We start from the raw sequence: 22,058 nt of genomic DNA on the forward strand, positions 1-22,058 counted from the left end.
AACCCGGAAGTTTACTTTTGGGTGCGGAATGCTTCGGATTGCATGATTTTACCATTTGGTAAGTTTGTAAAGGCGGTTTATTTAAAACTTGCAAAACGTGGGGACACTGACTTGTTGCTTTTAAACTGAATTTAACGAGAACCTAAACCATGTTTGAAACATCATGATAAAAAGGTATCGATGATGAATAAATTTGATTAACACGTGCATGACGTCATTTTGATGACGTAAAGTTCTGACAAGATATTCTTTCAATATGGCGTCGAAAATTTTAAAATAAAAATAATAATATGTAAATGTAAGTTTTTTATTGCCAAATGTGTCGCTCTTTACATATTTTTATCTGGATAATTAGTGTGAGCTTTCGTTACTCTTGTTTCTCGATTTCTTTTTAAGTTAGAACATTATAAAATGATTCACTGACAGTGACTAATTTTATCGAGATGCTTTATATATATCTATATATTATTATTATGATATATGAGCTTGTGAACTATATTATACTTATAGTTCAGAACTTGTATTTCAGCAAAGGAAGACAATTATGTTCAGAGTATGCCTGATACTTACAGCCCTGTGGATACCAACAATAGTTCATTCAGCTAAGGCCGTAAGCAGTTCTACACCCACTGGCACTGGCAAGACTTGCCCACCATCTTGCCAGCCTGCGGCATCAATACAAGGCTGCAAGGCATATTTGGCCAATTCCAAGTGTGGAAATGATATTAGGTATAAATTTAGATTTAGATAATAGTATAACAATATCTGCAATTTTGGTCTTGTGAATAAATGTGTCAACTTTGATGTTTGGTGTTAAGTTTTTAATTGAATGTAGCCTTTATAGGAATCAGATTCAAACTTGCATATTGTAGTGTCAGCCATATAGGACACTTTGAACAGCCTTGCAGTTGAGCTAGCTCTCATAGAAAAGAGGTTGTGGTGTTGACTTCAGGTCAGAAGGTATGGGGTTCAACTCCCATTTTGTCACACACCCTTTCTCTATAAGAATGGGTGAATGTGGGTACATGCATATAGATACATTTCAGTTTTCATTAATGGTGTCAATTTTTTGTTTGAAATTTGAAATAACTAGTAATTAGGGCAGTGTTCTTTACGCTTTTGTTATTCAGAGATGTGAGTACACCAGAAGCCAGTTGCGGTTGCATGTGGCAGACATACATACAGGCTGTCGAGCCGCAAACCAAGATCATCTTCACAGAAGATGGGAACCAATGTTACAAGTGGGCAGCTGCTCTATGCTGTAGGAAGGCATTGGCTAAAAAACTTTATTTTTTCCCTTTGTAATGGGATGATCTACATGTTGTTGTGATAGTTTATGATCATAAAAATGTACTCGTCTTCCTATCAAATGTATATGTGAATATGGTCTTAAATTAACCATATTCATGATTGTGGTTTACAAGCAAGTAAAAGCTCATAAGGATTATTGTTGAAATTCTCTATATTCAGTCACAGTATCACTATGGTTTGAAACAATTTCTACACTTTTAAAGGGATTTGCTCATGTTTCAGGACCAAATTTTAGTTTTCACAGTAAAGCATCTGAAAACACTAATAATATCATTATTTTACTCCTTGATACTGAAATTGCAGAAAAAATACAATTTTAAGTATAAAAAATATTCTGGTTTAAGTGGGGTGCAAACCCACACTGGTAAAGTCAGTGTGTGTATTCCATGTGATAAATTACGTCATATATGCTACGTCGGAAGGCAAAAATTTGCTTAAAATGAAGACTAAAATCAAAGATAACTTTTCATTTACAACATTATTTTAAATGAAACAAAGGGTAGTCTATGCCACTTAAAGAGCCCCGCATTTGTTTTATTTCTGAAATTTGATTAGGTCATTAGTTTCATCAAACACTTCGACAAACCTGTTTCCAAAATAATGTTTTGACAGTGCTCCCGTCAGATGGCCGTATTGTGAAAAGGTTTGTCGAAGTGTTTTAAGAAACAAAACTCACAATCAAATTCTGGTAAAAGATAGAAGGTGGGGCTCCGTAAGAGGCGTAGACTGCGCTATGTTTCATTTAAAATGGTGAAGAAATAGTGAAGTTATCTTTGTGTGAAGTCTTTTTTCAAATCAAAATATTGCCTTCTGACCTAGCATTTATGACGCAATTTAACACGTGGAATACACACTGAAGTGAAGAAAACCAACTTGTTAACGACTAGATCACAAGGTCTTATGCAAGTTGATGGATATTTTAACATTTTAAGAATACATTGATAACAACATGTGATAATGTCGATCAACCAATTACGCTACAACCAATCGTTGAATCCTGTTACTAACGCAATTCAAAATTGTGGCCTTCCAAGATAATACTTTCAGCATATATCAACATTTGTTGGAGGGTTCCAGCTGTCAGTATCTTAGTTTTAACACTCCTAATGATTTGCAACACTTTATTTCATCATAAAAAAGTGCATTTTACAAAACACAAGCGAGTCTCTTTAACATTAAAAAGAAACATATATCTGTTTTTTCACATTTTGCAATCAATATTTCAGACTATGTTGTTGCTAATTTTTCTGTGTCTTATTTTGTCTCTTCTACAACAATAGCCTACCTAGAAGAAAAGAACAAGATTTCTATAGCCAAACCCCTACAAGACATTTTACGGCGTGTTCAGCGTCTTGAAGAGCAAGGTGGAAAGGCTCTAGAACAGGAGATTGCAAAGAGCAGACGACGAACCGGTGTAGTTTTCAAAACACGTGCAAAAGGTTCCATTTTGAGTGACCCTCTCAAGTTTGATTCCTTAAGAGCTGTCAGAGTTTTCTAATAATGTTAATACTTCCAAGGGCATATTTTAGTGGCCGCAGTATTTAAAATAGTTTCAATTAAAAAAAAAAAAATGTAACTGTTATGTATATAATCAATTTGATCATATTACAGCTTCTTTACTGTCTCGCTATCATACTTAATTAATATCTGGTCACAAATGTCTTATTATCATCATCCACTTAAGTGAAGGTTTGGGAGGGGGATATTGTTTTGGCTTGGTCCGTCCGTCATCCTGACCATTCTTCCATCCTCTGTCATTTCAGCTGGCCATCCTTCCGTCTGTCCATATGTCACATTTTTTCTGTCCGGAACCATATCTTCTCACTGATTGTTCAGATCTTCAAACTTGGCCAGAATGTCCACCTTGATTAAATCTTGACGGCTTGTAAATGTGGGTCACATGGGGACAAAAACTAAGTCACTAGGTCAAATCTTTGGGACATACTAGAGACATTAAACTTATATTTATTCAAGAAACTTTATCAGAATGTTTTCCTTGATTATCCCTAGGATTCATTTGGATATAGGTCGTGTAGGGTCAAAATATAGGTCAGAATGTTCCCCTAGATGGAATCTTTAAAAGTGGGTTAATGGGGTCAAAAATTAGGTCAAAAGGTCAAATCTTAAAGAAAATTTGAAAACAAACAGAGGTAACAACTCCACTCCAATTTTCTTGAAACTTGATCCGAATTTACCTTGAAGAAATCTTGGTTTGGTTTGAAACTAAGTAACGTGAGGTCAAAAACTAGGTCACTAGGTGAAATCTTGAAAAAAACATCAATTCAACGAATTTGCTTGTTAATAATACGATTAATAGATTTGATCTTGGAGTTATGCGCTTCTCCAACATAGCAAATATGACAAAGCAAACACAAAACAACAAATATTACCACCAGATTCTATGGTGTAAAGCAAGGTGACGCTCTTTGAAGATTTTACTATGTTTACTTCACATCATCAATTTATACTTCCATGAAACTTTAAAGCAAGAATTTGCAACTTTTTCACTTTACTTGTAGAAAATGGTGTCAAGAAAGAGAAAGGGGGCAACAAGTCATCAAGCAGTATCAAGAAAAGCAGCCGTGCACCAAAAGTGAACTTTATAGGAAAACATTCCAGAAGTATGTATGCCAAGGGTAATTTTTCTTTTGGATTTTTTTTCACATTTGACTAATCGTCAGTTGTCAATCAAACAATAAGTTGACCAATTATAGTATTATTTTTTTTAAATACGTATAAGCACGTATAAGCACATGGTTGCACTATCCAATGAATTAACTGGAATTTAAAACCTCCAACAAATAATCTCCGCATGTTGCAACAATTGCTTTGCCACAGTTTTCACTGCCACCATTAAAGTAATCCTCAGAGGAACAGTTTGCCCAAACAAAAAAAGTTGGGCTCGATTCCACGACTGCCGGAACACAAGCATGGAGCTCTAACCATGCTAATAGGGTGGCTGGTTCTTACCCACACACTCAACAATGTGCATGATATGTTAACTTTTATCATTGCCCCAAATGATTAAAAGTAGTTTGAATAATACTGTAACGTCAGTTTATATCATTATCATTTCTTATTAAATATCTCACTGAAATTAAAATTCTCTTACGAATTTTAGACAAATGGGATCAATTTTCTCATTGAAAAGATCTGACATAGAATTTACCCTGCGTTGGTCACTGGACCATTAAAGAAACTGTTTCCTGAATTGGTCTTACCAGATAGCATGTCTATCATGAGCCTATCCCAGACCCTAGCAATTGGTAGATAAATTCCATTGTATCTGTACCTGTTCAATAGAAAAATTCTTGCTTTTTATAAACAAAACTGTATGAACACCTATTTAATTCCCTTGAAAAGCTGTATGTGATGTCGCCAGCGAAACTATTGCCTATTAAGGTAGGCACATAATCAAGAAGATAAGATTTATTCAAGTGATCAGTGAAAAAATAACTGATTACAACGTGTAGCACTAAATAAGAGATTAAATTTAAATACATTTAAAATACTTTAAATAATATGCTAGGAGTTAGTTAAATTGGGTAAACATTACAAATTCTATGTTTAGGACACAGAAAAAAAAAAAAACTGACACAGTGCATTTTAAGTCCAATAATACAATCTATAGCATGCATGCAATAATTTTTAATAATCATACTGAGGAGAATAATTGTATGGGAGTATTTACATTCAATATCTTAAATCACCTGGTTTTGAGGCAGAATACTTGTCACTTCTTCATTCTCAGGACTCATTCTCAATTAAAAGCTCCACAAATATGACCCTCCATACAGTTGTCAATATGTCATTCTTACTTTCAGGTAGGTCCTCTGATTATGTTGAAGTATCAAAAGTTGTTGAAGATAGCCGCAACAAAGGTAGAGAGTATAAGTATCTATCATGTGTTTCCGGTACGGATAGAAAAATCCAAGCCAAGAGCACGCACGTAAGCCAATAACAAGGCGTGCCGAGTCACCAGCCACACACCGTGTCCGAGGGTCAGATTTTTCTATCCGTATTAGAAAAACATGATTGGTATTTTTTCTTGTATATCTGATATTATCAGTTTGTTCAAAAAATGACTTAAATTTTTTTTTAACATACCTTCATACAATTACACCAAAAAATGCATGGGATGTTGTTTACTGACATCATAAAGCGCAGTTATTTTAAATAATATTTTTAATAACTGAAAATCGTGTTTTTTTATGATTATTTATTTTTAATTTTAATTAAAAGCCTTGCATACATATATATTTCATTATGCTTTATTGAAATGGCATAATATACTTTTCATAAACCATACAATAAATGAAATAAGAAGTGGCGCGTTGTTGCGCGTGACTCATCTTACATGGAGTATGTAAGATGGGTTTTTCCAGCACTGGTCACATGACCGGAAACACACGTCCGGTATGCAAGAATAAGTTGACCAATTATAGTATTATTTTTTTTAAATACGTATAAGCACATGGTTGCACTATCCAATGAATTAACTGGAATTTAAAACCTCCAACAAATAATCTCCGCATGTTGCAACAATTGCTTTGCCACAGTTTTCAAGCATTTTGCGAACCGCATTGGTTTTGTTAACTTGAGTTTCAATCTGCATTTACCAAGCGTCTACAATCGAAAGCTTTCTGAAAATCTCTTTTACAATCAACTTTCACCGAGGTATTAGTGTTTAGATTATCCTTAAGATTCGCATAATCTGTGTTATTCGCAAGAAATTTTATGTAAAGAAAAAGACCAGAAAGTCTTTAATGTTGAAGTAAAACTCAAAGGAAAAGTGTGCCTGATGTTGAGATTTAACCCACAACCATGGGAACACCAGCATGACTCTAACCAACTGCGCTAATCAGGCGGCCGGTCTTACCTTCACACTACACTCCTCCCCCATTAAACTTCTCCCCCCCCCCCCCATTAACCTTTAAGGCCATCGGAGGCACTCCTGCGCTTTACCACTGCCACCATTAAATTAATCCTCAGAGGAAAAGTTTGCACAAACAAAAAAAGTTGGGCTTGAACCCACGACTGCTGGAACACAAGCATGGAGCTCTAACCATGCTAACAGGGTGGCTGGTTCTTACCCACACACTCAACAATGTGCATGATATGTTAACTTTTATCATTGCCCCAAATGATTAAAAGTAGTTTGAATAATACTGTAACGTCAGTTTATATCATTATCATTTCTTATTAAATATCTCACTGAAATTAAAATTCTCTTACGAATTTTAGACAAATGGGATCAATTTTCTCATTGAAAAGATCTGACATAGAATTTACCCTGCGTTGGTCACTGGACCATTAAAGAAACTGTTTCCTGAATTGGTCTTACCAGATAGCATGTCTATCATGAGCCTATCCCAGACCCTAGCAATTGGTAGATAAATTCCATTGTATCTGTACCTGTTCAATAGAAAAATTCTTGCTTTTTATAAACAAAACTGTATGAACACCTATTTAATTCCCTTGAAAAGCTGTATGTGATGTCGCCAGCGAAACTATTGCCTATTAAGGTAGGCACATAATCAAGAAGATAAGATTTATTCAAGTGATCAGTGAAAAATAACTGATTACAACGTGTAGCACTAAATAAGAGATTAAATTTAAATACATTTAAAATACTTTAAATAATATGCTAGGAGTTAGTTAAATTGGGTAAACATTACAAATTCTATGTTTAGGACACAGAAAAAAAAAAAACTGACACAGTGCATTTTAAGTCCAATAATACAATCTATAGCATGCATGCAATAATTTTTAATAATCATACTGAGGAGAATAATTGTATGGGAGTATTTACATTCAATATCTTAAATCACCTGGTTTTGAGGCAGAATACTTGTCACTTCTTCATTCTCAGGACTCATTCTCAATTAAAAGCTCCACAAATATGACCCTCCATACAGTTGTCAATATGTCATTCTTACTTTCAGGTAGGTCCTCTGATTATGTTGAAGTATCAAAAGTTGTTGAAGATAGCCGCAACAAAGGTAGAGAGTATAAGTATCTATCATGTGTTTCCGGTACGGATAGAAAAATCCAAGCCAAGAGCACGCACGTAAGCCAATAACAAGGCGTGCCGAGTCACCAGCCACACACCGTGTCCGAGGGTCAGATTTTTCTATCCGTATTAGAAAAACATGATTGGTATTTTTTCTTGTATATCTGATATTATCAGTTTGTTCAAAAAATGACTTAAATTTTTTTTTAACATACCTTCATACAATTACACCAAAAAATGCATGGGATGTTGTTTACTGACATCATAAAGCGCAGTTATTTTAAATAATATTTTTAATAACTGAAAATCGTGTTTTTTATGATTATTTATTTTTAATTTTAATTAAAAGCCTTGCATACATATATATTTCATTATGCTTTATTGAAATGGCATAATATACTTTTCATAAACCATACAATAAATGAAATAAGAAGTGGCGCGTTGTTGCGCGTGACTCATCTTACATGGAGTATGTAAGATGGGTTTTTCCAGCACTGGTCACATGACCGGAAACACACGTCCGGTATGCAAGAATAAGTTGACCAATTATAGTATTATTTTTTTTAAATACGTATAAGCACATGGTTGCACTATCCAATGAATTAACTGGAATTTAAAACCTCCAACAAATAATCTCCGCATGTTGCAACAATTGCTTTGCCACAGTTTTCAAGCATTTTGCGAACCGCTTTGGTTTTGTTAACTTGAGTTTCAATCTGCATTTAACAAGCGTCTACAATCGAAAGCTTTCTGAAAATCTCTTTTACAACCAACTTTCACCGAGGTATTAGGATTCGCATAATCTGTGTTATTCGCAAGAAATTTTATGTAAAGAAAAAGACCAGAAAGTCTTTAATGTTGAAGTAAAACTCAAAGGAAAAGTGTACCTGGTGTTGAGATTTAACCCACAACCATGGGAACACCAGCATGACTCTAACCAACTGCGCTAATCAGGCGGCCGGTCTTACCTTCACACTACACTCCTCCCCCCATTAAACTTCTCCCCCCCCCATTAACCTTTTAGGCCATCGGAGGCACTCCTGCGCTTTACCACTGCCACCATTAAATTAATCCTCAGAGGAAAAGTTTGCCCAAACAAAAAAAGTTGGGCTCGAACCCACGACTGCCGGAACACAAGCATGGAGCTCTAACCATGCTAACAGGGTGGCCGGTTCTTATCCACACACTCAACAATGTGCATGATATGTTAACTTTTATCATTGCCCCAAATGATTAAAAGTAGTTTGAATAATACTGTAACGTCAGTTTATATCCTTATCATTTCTTATTAAATATCTCACTGAAATTAAAATTCTCTTACGAATTTTAGACAAATGGGATCAATTTTCTCATTGAAAAGATCTGACATAGAATTTACCCTGCGTTGGTCACTGGACCATTAAAGAAACTGTTTCCTGAATTGGTCTTACCAGATAGCATGTCTATCATGAGCCTATCCCAGACCCTAGCAATTGGTAGATAAATTCAATTGTATCTGTACCTGTTCAATAGAAAAATTCTTGCTTTTTATAAACAAAACTGTATGAACACCTATTTAATTCCCTTGAAAAGCTGTATGTGATGTCGCCAGCGAAACTATTGCCTATTAAGGTAGGCACATAATCAAGAAGATAAGATTTATTCAAGTGATCAGTGAAAAAATAACTGATTACAACGTGTAGCACTAAATAAGAGATTATATTTAAAATACTGTAAATAATATGCTAGGAGTTAGTTAAATTGGGTAAACATTACAAATTCTATGTTTAGGACACAGAAAAAAAAAAAAAACTGACACAGTGCATTTTAAGTCCAATAATACAATCTATAGCATGCATGCAATAATTTTTAATAATCATACTGAGGAGAATAATTGTATGGGAGTAATTACATTCAATATCTTAAATCACCTGGTTTTGAGGCAGAATACTTGTCACTTCTTCATTCTCAGGACTCATTCTCAATTAAAAGCTCCACAAATACAACCCTCCATACAGTTGTCAATATGTCATTCTTACTTTCAGGTAGGTCCTCTGATTATGTTGAAGTATCAAAAGTTGTTGAAGATAGCCGCAACAAAGGTAGAGAGTATATGAATCTATCATGTGTTTCCGGTACGGATAGAAAAATCCAAGCCAAGAGCACGCACGTAAGCCGATAACAAGGCTTGCCGAGTCACCAGCCACGCACCGTGTCCGAGGGTCAGATTTTTCTATCCGTATCAGAAAAACATGATTGGTATTTTTTCTTGTATATCTGATATTATCAGTTTGTTCAAAAAATGACTTAGAATTTTTTTTAACAAACCTTCATACAATTACACCAAAAAATGCGTGGGATGTTGTTTACTGACGTCATAAAGCGCAGTTATTTTAAATAATATTTTTAAAAACTGAAAATCGTGTTTTTTTATGATGATTTATTTTTAATTTTAATTAAAAGCCTTGCATACATATATATTTCATTATGCTTTATTGAAATGGCATAATATACTTTTCATAAACCATACAATAAATGAAATAAGAAGTGGCGCGTTGTTGCGCGTGACTCATCTTACATGGAGTATGTAAGATGGGTTTTTCCAGCACTGGTCACATGACCGGAAACACACGTCCGGTATGCAAGAATAAGTTGACCAATTATAGTATTATTTTTTTTAAATACGTATAAGCACATGGTTGCACTATCCAATGAATTAACTGGAATTTAAAACCTCCAACAAATAATCTCCGCATGTTGCAACAATTGCTTTGCCACAGTTTTCAAGCATTTTGCGAACCGCATTGGTTTTGTTAACTTGAGTTTCAATCTGCATTTACCAAGCGTCTACAATCGAAAGCTTTCTGAAAATCTCTTTTACAATCAACTTTCACCGAGGTATTAGTGTTTAGATTATCCTTAAGATTCGCATAATCTGTGTTATTCGCAAGAAATTTTATGTAAAGAAAAAGACCAGAAAGTCTTTAATGTTGAAGTAAAACTCAAAGGAAAAGTGTGCCTGATGTTGAGATTTAACCCACAACCATGGGAACACCAGCATGACTCTAACCAACTGCGCTAATCAGGCGGCCGGTCTTACCTTCACACTACACTCCTCCCCCATTAAACTTCTCCCCCCCCCCCCCCCCCCCATTAACCTTTAAGGCCATCGGAGGCACTCCTGCGCTTTACCACTGCCACCATTAAATTAATCCTCAGAGGAAAAGTTTGCACAAACAAAAAAAGTTGGGCTTGAACCCACGACTGCTGGAACACAAGCATGGAGCTCTAACCATGCTAACAGGGTGGCTGGTTCTTACCCACACACTCAACAATGTGCATGATATGTTAACTTTTATCATTGCCCCAAATGATTAAAAGTAGTTTGAATAATACTGTAACGTCAGTTTATATCATTATCATTTCTTATTAAATATCTCACTGAAATTAAAATTCTCTTACGAATTTTAGACAAATGGGATCAATTTTCTCATTGAAAAGATCTGACATAGAATTTACCCTGCGTTGGTCACTGGACCATTAAAGAAACTGTTTCCTGAATTGGTCTTACCAGATAGCATGTCTATCATGAGCCTATCCCAGACCCTAGCAATTGGTAGATAAATTCCATTGTATCTGTACCTGTTCAATAGAAAAATTCTTGCTTTTTATAAACAAAACTGTATGAACACCTATTTAATTCCCTTGAAAAGCTGTATGTGATGTCGCCAGCGAAACTATTGCCTATTAAGGTAGGCACATAATCAAGAAGATAAGATTTATTCAAGTGATCAGTGAAAAAATAACTGATTACAACGTGTAGCACTAAATAAGAGATTATATTTAAAATACTGTAAATAATATGCTAGGAGTTAGTTAAATTGGGTAAACATTACAAATTCTATGTTTAGGACACAGAAAAAAAAAAAAACTGACACAGTGCATTTTAAGTCCAATAATACAATCTATAGCATGCATGCAATAATTTTTAATAATCATACTGAGGAGAATAATTGTATGGGAGTAATTACATTCAATATCTTAAATCACCTGGTTTTGAGGCAGAATACTTGTCACTTCTTCATTCTCAGGACTCATTCTCAATTAAAAGCTCCACAAATACAACCCTCCATACAGTTGTCAATATGTCATTCTTACTTTCAGGTAGGTCCTCTGATTATGTTGAAGTATCAAAAGTTGTTGAAGATAGCCGCAACAAAGGTAGAGAGTATATGAATCTATCATGTGTTTCCGGTACGGATAGAAAAATCCAAGCCAAGAGCACGCACGTAAGCCGATAACAAGGCTTGCCGAGTCACCAGCCACGCACCGTGTCCGAGGGTCAGATTTTTCTATCCGTATCAGAAAAACATGATTGGTATTTTTTCTTGTATATCTGATATTATCAGTTTGTTCAAAAAATGACTTAGAATTTTTTTTAACAAACCTTCATACAATTACACCAAAAAATGCGTGGGATGTTGTTTACTGACGTCATAAAGCGCAGTTATTTTAAATAATATTTTTAAAAACTGAAAATCGTGTTTTTTTATGATGATTTATTTTTAATTTTAATTAAAAGCCTTGCATACATATATATTTCATTATGCTTTATTGAAATGGCATAATATACTTTTCATAAACCATACAATAAATGAAATAAGAAGTGGCGCGTTGTTGCGCGTGACTCATCTTACATGGAGTATGTAAGATGGGTTTTTCCAGCACTGGTCACATGACCGGAAACACACGTCCGGTATGCAAGAATAAGTTGACCAATTATAGTATTATTTTTTTTAAATACGTATAAGCACATGGTTGCACTATCCAATGAATTAACTGGAATTTAAAACCTCCAACAAATAATCTCCGCATGTTGCAACAATTGCTTTGCCACAGTTTTCAAGCATTTTGCGAACCGCATTGGTTTTGTTAACTTGAGTTTCAATCTGCATTTACCAAGCGTCTACAATCGAAAGCTTTCTGAAAATCTCTTTTACAATCAACTTTCACCGAGGTATTAGTGTTTAGATTATCCTTAAGATTCGCATAATCTGTGTTATTCGCAAGAAATTTTATGTAAAGAAAAAGACCAGAAAGTCTTTAATGTTGAAGTAAAACTCAAAGGAAAAGTGTGCCTGATGTTGAGATTTAACCCACAACCATGGGAACACCAGCATGACTCTAACCAACTGCGCTAATCAGGCGGCCGGTCTTACCTTCACACTACACTCCTCCCCCATTAAACTTCTCCCCCCCCCCCCCCCCCCATTAACCTTTAAGGCCATCGGAGGCACTCCTGCGCTTTACCACTGCCACCATTAAATTAATCCTCAGAGGAAAAGTTTGCACAAACAAAAAAAGTTGGGCTTGAACCCACGACTGCTGGAACACAAGCATGGAGCTCTAACCATGCTAACAGGGTGGCTGGTTCTTACCCACACACTCAACAATGTGCATGATATGTTAACTTTTATCATTGCCCCAAATGATTAAAAGTAGTTTGAATAATACTGTAACGTCAGTTTATATCATTATCATTTCTTATTAAATATCTCACTGAAATTAAAATTCTCTTACGAATTTTAGACAAATGGGATCAATTTTCTCATTGAAAAGATCTGACATAGAATTTACCCTGCGTTGGTCACTGGACCATTAAAGAAACTGTTTCCTGAATTGGTCTTACCAGATAGCATGTCTATCATGAGCCTATCCCAGACCCTAGCAATTGGTAGATAAATTCCATTGTATCTGTACCTGTTCAATAGAAAAATTCTTGCTTTTTATAAACAAAACTGTATGAACACCTATTTAATTCCCTTGAAAAGCTGTATGTGATGTCGCCAGCGAAACTATTGCCTATTAAGGTAGGCACATAATCAAGAAGATAAGATTTATTCAAGTGATCAGTGAAAAAATAACTGATTACAACGTGTAGCACTAAATAAGAGATTATATTTAAATGCATTTAAAATACTTTAAATAATATGCTAGGAGTTAGTTAAATTGGGTAAACATTACAAATTCTATGTTTAGGACACAGAAAAAAACAAAAACTGACACAGTGCATTTTAAGTCCAATAATACAATCTATAGCATGCACGCAATAATTTTTAATAATCATACTGAGGAGAATAATTGTATGGGAGTATTTACATTCAATATCTTAAATCACCTGGTTTTGAGGCAGAATACTTGTCACTTCTTCATTCTCAGGACTCATTCTCAATTAAAAGCTCCACAAATATGACCCTCCATACAGTTGTCAATATGTCATTCTTACTTTCAGGTAGGTCCTCTGATTATGTTGAAGTATCAAAAGTTGTTGAAGATAGCCGCAACAAAGGTAGAGAGTATAAGTATCTATCATGTGTTTCCGGTACGGATAGAAAAATCCAAGCCAAGAGCACGCACATAAGCCAATAACAAGGCGTGCCGAGTCACCAGCCACACACCGTGTCCGAGGGTCAGATTTTTCTATCCGTATTAGAAAAACATGATTGATATTTTTTCTTGTATATCTGATATTATCAGTTTGTTCAAAAAATGACTTAAATTTTTTTTTAACATACCTTCATACAATTACACCAAAAAATGCGTGGGATGTTGTTTACTGACATCATAAAGCGCAGTTATTTTAAATAATATTTTTAATAACTGAAAATCGTGTTTTTTTATGATTATTTATTTTTAATTTTAATTAAAAGCCTTGCATACATATATATTTCATTATGCTTTATTGAAATGGCATAATATACTTTTCATAAACCATACAATAAATGAAATAAGAAGTGGCGCGTTGTTGCGCGTGACTCATCTTACATGGAGTATGTAAGATGGGTTTTTCCAGCACTGGTCACATGACCGGAAACACACGTCCGGTATGCAAGAATAAGTTGACCAATTATAGTATTATTTTTTTTAAATACTTATAAGCACATGGTTGCACTATCCAATGAATTAACTGGAATTTAAAACCTCCAACAAATAATCTCCGCATGTTGCAACAATTGCTTTGCCACAGTTTTCAAGCATTTTGCCAACCGCTTTGGTTTTGTTAACTTGAGTTTCAATCTGCATTTAACAAGCGTCTACAATCGAAAGCTTTCTGAAAATCTCTTTTACAACCAACTTTCACCGAGGTATTAGGATTCGCATAATCTGTGTTATTCGCAAGAAATTTTATGTAAAGAAAAAGACCAGAAAGTCTTTAATGTTGAAGTAAAACTCAAAGGAAAAGTGTGCCTGGTGTTGAGATTTAACCCACAACCATGGGAACACCAGCATGACTCTAACCAACTGCGCTAATCAGGCGGCCGGTCTTACCTTCACACTACACTCCTCCCCCCATTAAACTTCTCCCCCCCCCCCATTAACCTTTTAGGCCATCGGAGGCACTCCTGCGCTTTACCACTGCCACCATTAAATTAATCCTCAGAGGAAAAGTTTGCCCAAACAAAAAAGTTGGGCTCGAACCCACGACTGCCGGAACACAAGCATGGAGCTCTAACCATGCTAACAGGGTGGCCGGTTCTTATCCACACACTCAACAATGTGCATGATATGTTAACTTTTATCATTGCCCCAAATGATTAAAAGTAGTTTGAATAATACTGTAGCGTCAGTTTATATCATTATCATTTCTTATTAAATATCTCACTGAAATTAAAATTCTCTTACGAATTTTAGACAAATGGGATCAATTTTCTCATTGAAAAGATCTGACATAGAATTTACCCTGCGTTGGTCACTGGACCATTAAAGAAACTGTTTCCTGAATTGGTCTTACCAGATAGCATGTCTATCATGAGCCTATCCCAGACCCTAGCAATTGGTAGATAAATTCCATTGTATCTGTACCTGTTCAGTAGAAAAATTCTTGCTTTTTATAAACAAAACTGTATGAACACCTATTTAATTCCCTTGAAAAGCTGTATGTGATGTCGCCAGCGAAACTATTGCCTATTAAGGTAGGCACATAATCAAGAAGATAAGATTTATTCAAGTGATCAGTGAAAAATAACTGATTACAACGTGTAGCACTAAATAAGAGATTAAATTTAAATACATTTAAAATACTTTAAATAATATGCTAGGAGTTAGTTAAATTGGGTAAACATTACAAATTCTATGTTTAGGACACAGAAAGAGAACAAAAACTGACACAGTGCATTTTAAGTCCAATAATACAATCTATAGCATGCATGCAATAATTTTTAATAATCATACTGAGGAGAATAATTGTATGGGAGTATTTACATTCAATATCTTAAATCACCTGGTTTTGAGGCAGAATACTTGTCACTTCTTCATTCTCAGGACTCATTCTCAATTAAAAGCTCCACAAATACGACCCTCCATACAGTTGTCAATATGTCATTCTTACTTTCAGGTAGGTCCTCTGATTATGTTGAAGTATCAAAAGTTGTTGAAGATGGCAGCAACAAAGGTAGAGAGTATAAGAATCTATCATGTGTTTCCGGTACGGATAGAAAAATCCAAGCCAAGGGCACGCACGTAAGCCGGTAACAAGGCTTGCCGAGTCACCGGCCATGCAGCGTGTCCGAGGGTCAGATTTTTCTATCCGTATTGGAAACACATGATTGGTATTTTTTCTTGTATATCTGATATTATCAATTTGTTCAAAAAATGACTTAGATTTTTTTTTAACAAACCTTCGTACAATAACACCAAAAAGCGTGTGTGATGTTGTTTACTGACGTATAAAGCGCAGTTTTTTTAAATAATATTTTTAATAACTGAAAATCGTGTTTTTTATGATTATTTATTTTCAATTTTAATTAAAAGCCTTGCATACATATATATTTCATTATGCTTTATTGAAATGGCATAATATACTTTTCATAAACCATACAATAAATGAAATAAGAAGTGGCGCGTTGTTGCGCGTGACTCATCTTACATAGGGGGTGTAAGATGGGGTTTTCCAGCACTGGTCACATGACCGGAAACACACGTCCGGTATGCAAGAAACCTCGTTATGTCATGCCTTTGAAACTTTCATAAAATGTATTCAAACTTTTCATATTATTTGAATAGAAAATATTAAGACAAAGAACAAATTTTAACACAATAAGCCTGTACATAAAATGTTTGGCAAACAATTCTGAAGACCCAATTTATTAACATAATTGTTTAATGCACTTTATATCTTTTGAGATTCGTTCTTGTGTTTTTCAGTACCCAGTGCATCTAAGAAAAAAGTAGTTCACCATCATGTAAGTATGTAGGCACATCACCATCCCAGTACGCCGATTAAAGTGTTATGCCACTTTGTATGATAGCAATATTCTCAAAGCTATGTCAACCCCTACATGTCAATGCATTCTGATCGTCATGGTATAGGTTTCTGCTTCTCATCCAAGTGATTATGGATTGCCATTCTAGAAGAATTACTTTTTCATGACCTCTCTAAATGGACCCCAGGTTTGGTTCCTACTTGGCAATATTCCTGACTGGTGATTGGACACAGGACCTTTCTCTCTGCAAGCCATGTTGTTGATACTACACTCAATGGGAGGAGTGACTCCTGTAACTTTTTAGGGGAGCAAACCTCCCCCTCTAAACCTAATTGGCCAAACAATGCGAAATTTGTCACCAGTCCAGTGAAGTAAATTTCCAATTGTACTGGTAAAACAAATGTTTTTATTTCTAATTATTAGCTTATGACACTTGCATGTAATATTTCAGATTCACCACCACTGGTTCGACGTTAACATTCAGGATGACCAGTTCAAGTTAGGCGTCTTCATGATCATCTTGCTCCTAAACCTCATGGTCGTTCTTTCGCTTATATTCTGCAGAGTAAGCCATCTCATGTTAAATATAATAGACTTTGATAGTAAATAATTATGAAGATCTAATGAGAGAAACAGTTTGTGCAGGGTCTTGCTTGTGAATATCTTAATTTCATATCTTATATTTCTCAAACAAATTTATCACAATACTTGCAAAGTCATACTTTGTTTCTTTAAATTGAAACTGCAGTTAACGCCCACAAGTCAGCTCTACTATTAAAATGTTTTCAAAGCGTGCTCAAATCTTGAATTTTCTATAGAAGGGCTTGTCAATTGATTTTATGCCAAGCACTAGTGTAAACATTTGGGCTTGTCCATCGACAAGTCTAATTATCAGATGACAGCAACTGAAATATTTCATACAAGTTAAATTATAAACTCAAGCATAATCATGATATTCCAAAATTATTTTGACACTTATAAGCCATGAACACAAAGGCTTTTATACAGTAACTAGAACTTTCAGGCAGAGCATTCTGGAGCATCCTCCAGTGATGGCCTGCATCATTAATTAGTGATTTTTAGATAGACTAAGAAAATTGCTTTTGCTATGATATTATGATACCTGATTCTAAGCTTTCAAATATAAATGTGTGAGCTCAGAGAGCAATTTATAAACACAGATTCCATAACTTTCATCAAAATGTTCAAATTTATATTCTCCCCACCCCAGGGCTCCAGCAAGTCTGGCAGCAAGGAACAACTGATGGCAGGTGACCTTGACCCAGCGCTCTTCCCAGAACAAAAAAAGAGTGGCACTCAACAAATTAAAGATTTGTAAGTATTTAGGTATGTCCTTCAGCAGGTTGAATAGCTGTAAACACATTCAGATTTCAAATATTTGTTGTTTTATCTCAATATTCCTGCACATGCCATGCTGAATATACATGGGAAACCTTGTATTCAAGTTTAAAATGAAGCCTATAGAATGGCATACAATCAGAACACCAGATTAATGCTACTTTACTATTTTCATGGACTACATGTGATCAGTCATAAAATCAGTTCCTCTTAATTGTGCCCTCCTATATTACAGTGCTCAAACTAAGAAGGGAGAGTGGTGACCCCTATCAGAGTATCATTTTTGAAGGTCAAAGTCATGGTCATGGTGACCTTACACTAAAAGCTTGTCTAATTGATAACTTAAGTATGCTTTTGTCCTACGTCCTCACATTTGAACATGACCAGCAGATGACCCTATTTGATTTTTAGGTATAAGGTCACAATTGTGGTGACCTTGAACACAAAAGCTTGTCAGATTGATTACTAGAGTATGCTTGATCCTATGGTCTTGAAACTTTGTAGGGAGGTTGGTCGGCACCAGTGGGCGAAATTAACACAAGCCCTGCACTGGTAAAATGACTTCCGGGCTTGTTCAAATTCTAAACTTAATATAGCAGGGCTTGCTCAAAACTTTGAATCCAAGCTATAGTATATGAAGTAGGGCTTGTTCATCCAAAAGTCTAATTTCATGATTGCACCACCAGTAGCATCCCTATCAATTTTGAGGTCAGCTGGTCAAATTTCAGGGACGTTGGTCATGACCTTAAATGACTGCACTTACATTGATTGCGTAGTGACAAATTGGCTGCCATAAGGGGGAAATAGATGTTTTACTTTCATCTCTTGTGCTGTAATAATCATAAAATTATGGCTATATCCATCCGACAAAGGCCCAATAAGGGGCATTTTTAGGCTTGATTATGTCAGCTCTTGTTAATGAATGAAAGTGTAACAATATGTAAATTTAATGCAACCCATTGTTGGACCAACTGAACAATTAACTCCTCTGCTACAAAAAGCAGCACCATTTTTGCACTGCATTTAACAACAAATACCAGTCCTAGTTCTTGTGTTTCATGTAGCCCCAAGTCGTGATTGGACCACCTAAAGGGTCAACTCCCCAGTAAAACACAGAACCAGCAGCACTTTCACTATTCATTTAACAACAGATACCAGTCCAGTTATTGTGTTTCATGTAGCCCCACGTTGTGGTTGGACCACTTGAAGGGTGGACTCCGTGGACACAAGAAGAAGCCACGCCCACCAAGCTACACGAGACTACAAATGGAGGAGGAAGATCCTGGCAAGTTCCATGAAGCCCTCGAACAATATCATGAACAAAATGTAAGACTCTTTTCACATTCATGTACTTAATTTCAAAAAGTGGCAAAATAATTTTAAGATCTATGCTGTATTTGTATTATTTTACTGCTCTATGTATATGTTAGGTCAGATTCAACCATAATGGTTTTTGTGATGCACATGGCATTACAAAATACTGGCTTGCTGGTTTCAAGCAATAAAAAAAAAGGTTTGAATATTTATTATAACTAAGTTAATGATTCAACTATGAATATTTGTTGTTAGCCCAGTACCTTCGCTAAAATAGGTGTTGATTCATGAGCTTTGATCAACTGAGGGTATGAAGGTAGCTGAGATAAGTGTTCACCTTCTCCTTTTGAAGTATTGAAATATTATCTCATGTTTGTAACCAGGTGGCTATCCACCATACTGGGTCTGGCCGAGGTCTGTATGAGAACATTGACTCAGACTTGGAGTTGGATCGTACTTACGAGCTGCCAACCCCAATTCCACCACTGGTCCGAGACTTCCATCCAAGGAAGTACAGGTAATGTCAGGAGTGATATTCAACTGATTATTTTTGAGTAAAGTTTTGTTATTATCACTATATTTTAATTAATTTGAAGTTCAGGAAAGCCTGGAAATAGTTGTTCTGATATTTAAATATGACATCTTTCAATGGCAAATTAACTTGAAATTGCTATGTAGATATTACCATTTCTACAGGTTATTTCATACCGAACAAATATTAATTATCTTTTTGTCCTGTCATTGAATCTGTCAATATTTAGTCCAACCCATATAGCTCAAAGAAATCAAACTGCCCATGGTCATGTGAGTTATCTTATCCAACAATATATAAACTCCTTTTTCAGCTTGGCCACTGACAGTGAGGGTGATTCTTCCCCAACCAAGTACTTTCCCAGAAGCCCTGGGGAACAGAAGAACGTGCACTTTGCCCTACCCCCAGGTGTTTTTCTCACGCTACAGGACAGAGTAGGTACAGTACACCTAACATTTCTATACTTACTCTTATTCAACCATATACTGCTCCTCATCATGACCTGACCATAATATATCACATTCAATTTTTGCAGGCAATTTCTATCAATTTTTTTGTCTTTTATTAACACTGAATCTATCTCTAGAAAAAATATTGCAGTAGATGTGGTATGATGATAATCAAATGGCAGTTTAATATCTTCAGCCAGTATATTATTAGATGTACATGTCCTAATAGATGTGCAGGGAGTCTGCTTGTGGGAGTATTTTCTGATTCTGCCATTTTTTTCTCACTTCCTTCCAATGAAAAGCATTACATCAGTACCTTTTGTTAAAAATGCACCTTCTCAGGTTATGGCAAGATGCATATAAGCTCATAACCTATACAATCATATAGGTTAAGAACATTTCTTACATTAGACTGAATGCTCTTAACTACCCTTACACTAAACCCTCCTGACTACCATTACACGGGTACATACCCTCTTGCCTACCAATACACTAAACCCTCCTGACTACCATTACACCGGTACATACCCTCTTGACTACCAATACACTGAACCCCCTTGACTACCTACACGGGTACATACCCTCTTGACTACCAATACACTAAACCCTCCTGACTACCATTACACAGGTACATACCCTCTTGACTACCAATACACTAAACCCTCTTGACTACCTACACGGGTACATACCCTCTTGACTACCAATACACTAAACCCTCCTGACTACCATTACACAGGTACATACCCTCTTGACTACCAATACACTAAACCCTCCTGACTACCATAACACAGGTATATACCCTCTTGACTACCAATACACTGAACCCCCTTGACTACCATTGCACCATACCCTCCAGACTACCATTACACTGAGCCCCCTTGACTACCATTACACTTAACCCTCCTGACTACCATTACACTGAACCCTCTTGACTACCAATACACTGAACCCTCATGACTACCAATACACTGAACCCTCTAGACTACCATTACACAGGTAAATACCCTCTTGACTACCAATACACTGAACCGTCTTGACTACCAATACACTAAACCCTCCTGACTACCATTACACAGGTACATACCTTCTTTACTACCAATACACTGAACCCCCTTGACTACCATTGCACCATACCCTGCAGACTACCATTACACTGAGCCTCTTGACTACCAATACACTAAACCCTCCTGACTACCATTACACTGAACCCTCTTGACGACCAATGCACTTAACCCTCAATACTGCCATTACACTGAACCCTCTTGACTAATATTACACTGGGCCCTCTTGACTACCATTACACTGAACCCTCTAGACTACCATTACACTGAACCCTCTGGACTACTATTACACTGAACCCTCTTGACTACCATTACACTGAACCCTCTTGACAACTATTACACTGGGCCCTCTTGACTACCATTACACTGAACCCTCTTGACAACCAATACACTGAACCCTACTGACTACCATAACACTGAACCCTCTTGACTACCATTTCACTGAACCCTCCTGACTACCATTACACTGAACCCCTTTTGACTACCATTTCACTGAACCCTCTTGACAACCATTACACTGAACCCTCTTGACAACCATATCACTGAACCCTCTGGACTTGCATTACGTTGTCAAACCCTCTTGACTACCATAACACTGAACACTCTTGACTACCATTTCACTGGACCCTCTTCACAACCATAACACTGAACCCTCTTGACAACCATAACACCGAACCCTCCTGACTACCATTACACTGAACCCTCTTGACTACCATTTCACTGAACCCTCCTGACTATCATTTCACTGAACCCTCTTGACAACCATTACACTGAACC

At 36.0% G+C, this 22,058-nt stretch overlaps 1 protein-coding gene across 1 annotated transcript; it reads left to right on the forward strand.

Annotated features, from left to right (window-relative positions):
* The first annotated feature begins 26 nt into the window (after positions 1-26).
* Positions 27-21,118, forward strand: LOC128228330 (uncharacterized). Its single transcript, XM_052939593.1, has 17 exons — positions 27-58; positions 530-729; positions 1,131-1,261; positions 2,592-2,750; positions 3,831-3,932; positions 5,136-5,192; positions 7,257-7,313; positions 9,349-9,405; positions 11,468-11,524; positions 13,596-13,652; positions 16,508-16,545; positions 17,018-17,131; positions 17,798-17,901; positions 19,107-19,251; positions 19,623-19,756; positions 20,085-20,205; positions 21,077-21,118. Exons 2-17 carry the CDS (start codon positions 545-547, stop codon positions 21,116-21,118), a joined length of 1,560 nt encoding a protein of 519 aa, XP_052795553.1. The 5' UTR covers positions 27-58; positions 530-544.
* The last annotated feature ends 940 nt before the right edge of the window (positions 21,119-22,058 follow it).

This window comes from Mya arenaria, chromosome 1 (assembly GCF_026914265.1).
Source record: "Mya arenaria isolate MELC-2E11 chromosome 1, ASM2691426v1".
Lineage (NCBI taxonomy): Eukaryota > Metazoa > Mollusca > Bivalvia > Myida > Myidae > Mya > Mya arenaria.

Bases quoted from the DNA above. Each gene is read 5' to 3' on its own strand.
- LOC128228330 (XM_052939593.1), top strand. From the start codon at position 545: ATGTTCAGAGTATGCCTGATACTTACAGCCCTGTGGATACCAACAATA. The intron at 3,933-5,135 runs GTATGTATGCCA...TCTTACTTTCAG, and splicing joins TATAGGAAAACATTCCAGAA to GTAGGTCCTCTGATTATGTT. The intron at 7,314-9,348 runs GTAGAGAGTATA...TCTTACTTTCAG, and splicing joins TGAAGATAGCCGCAACAAAG to GTAGGTCCTCTGATTATGTT.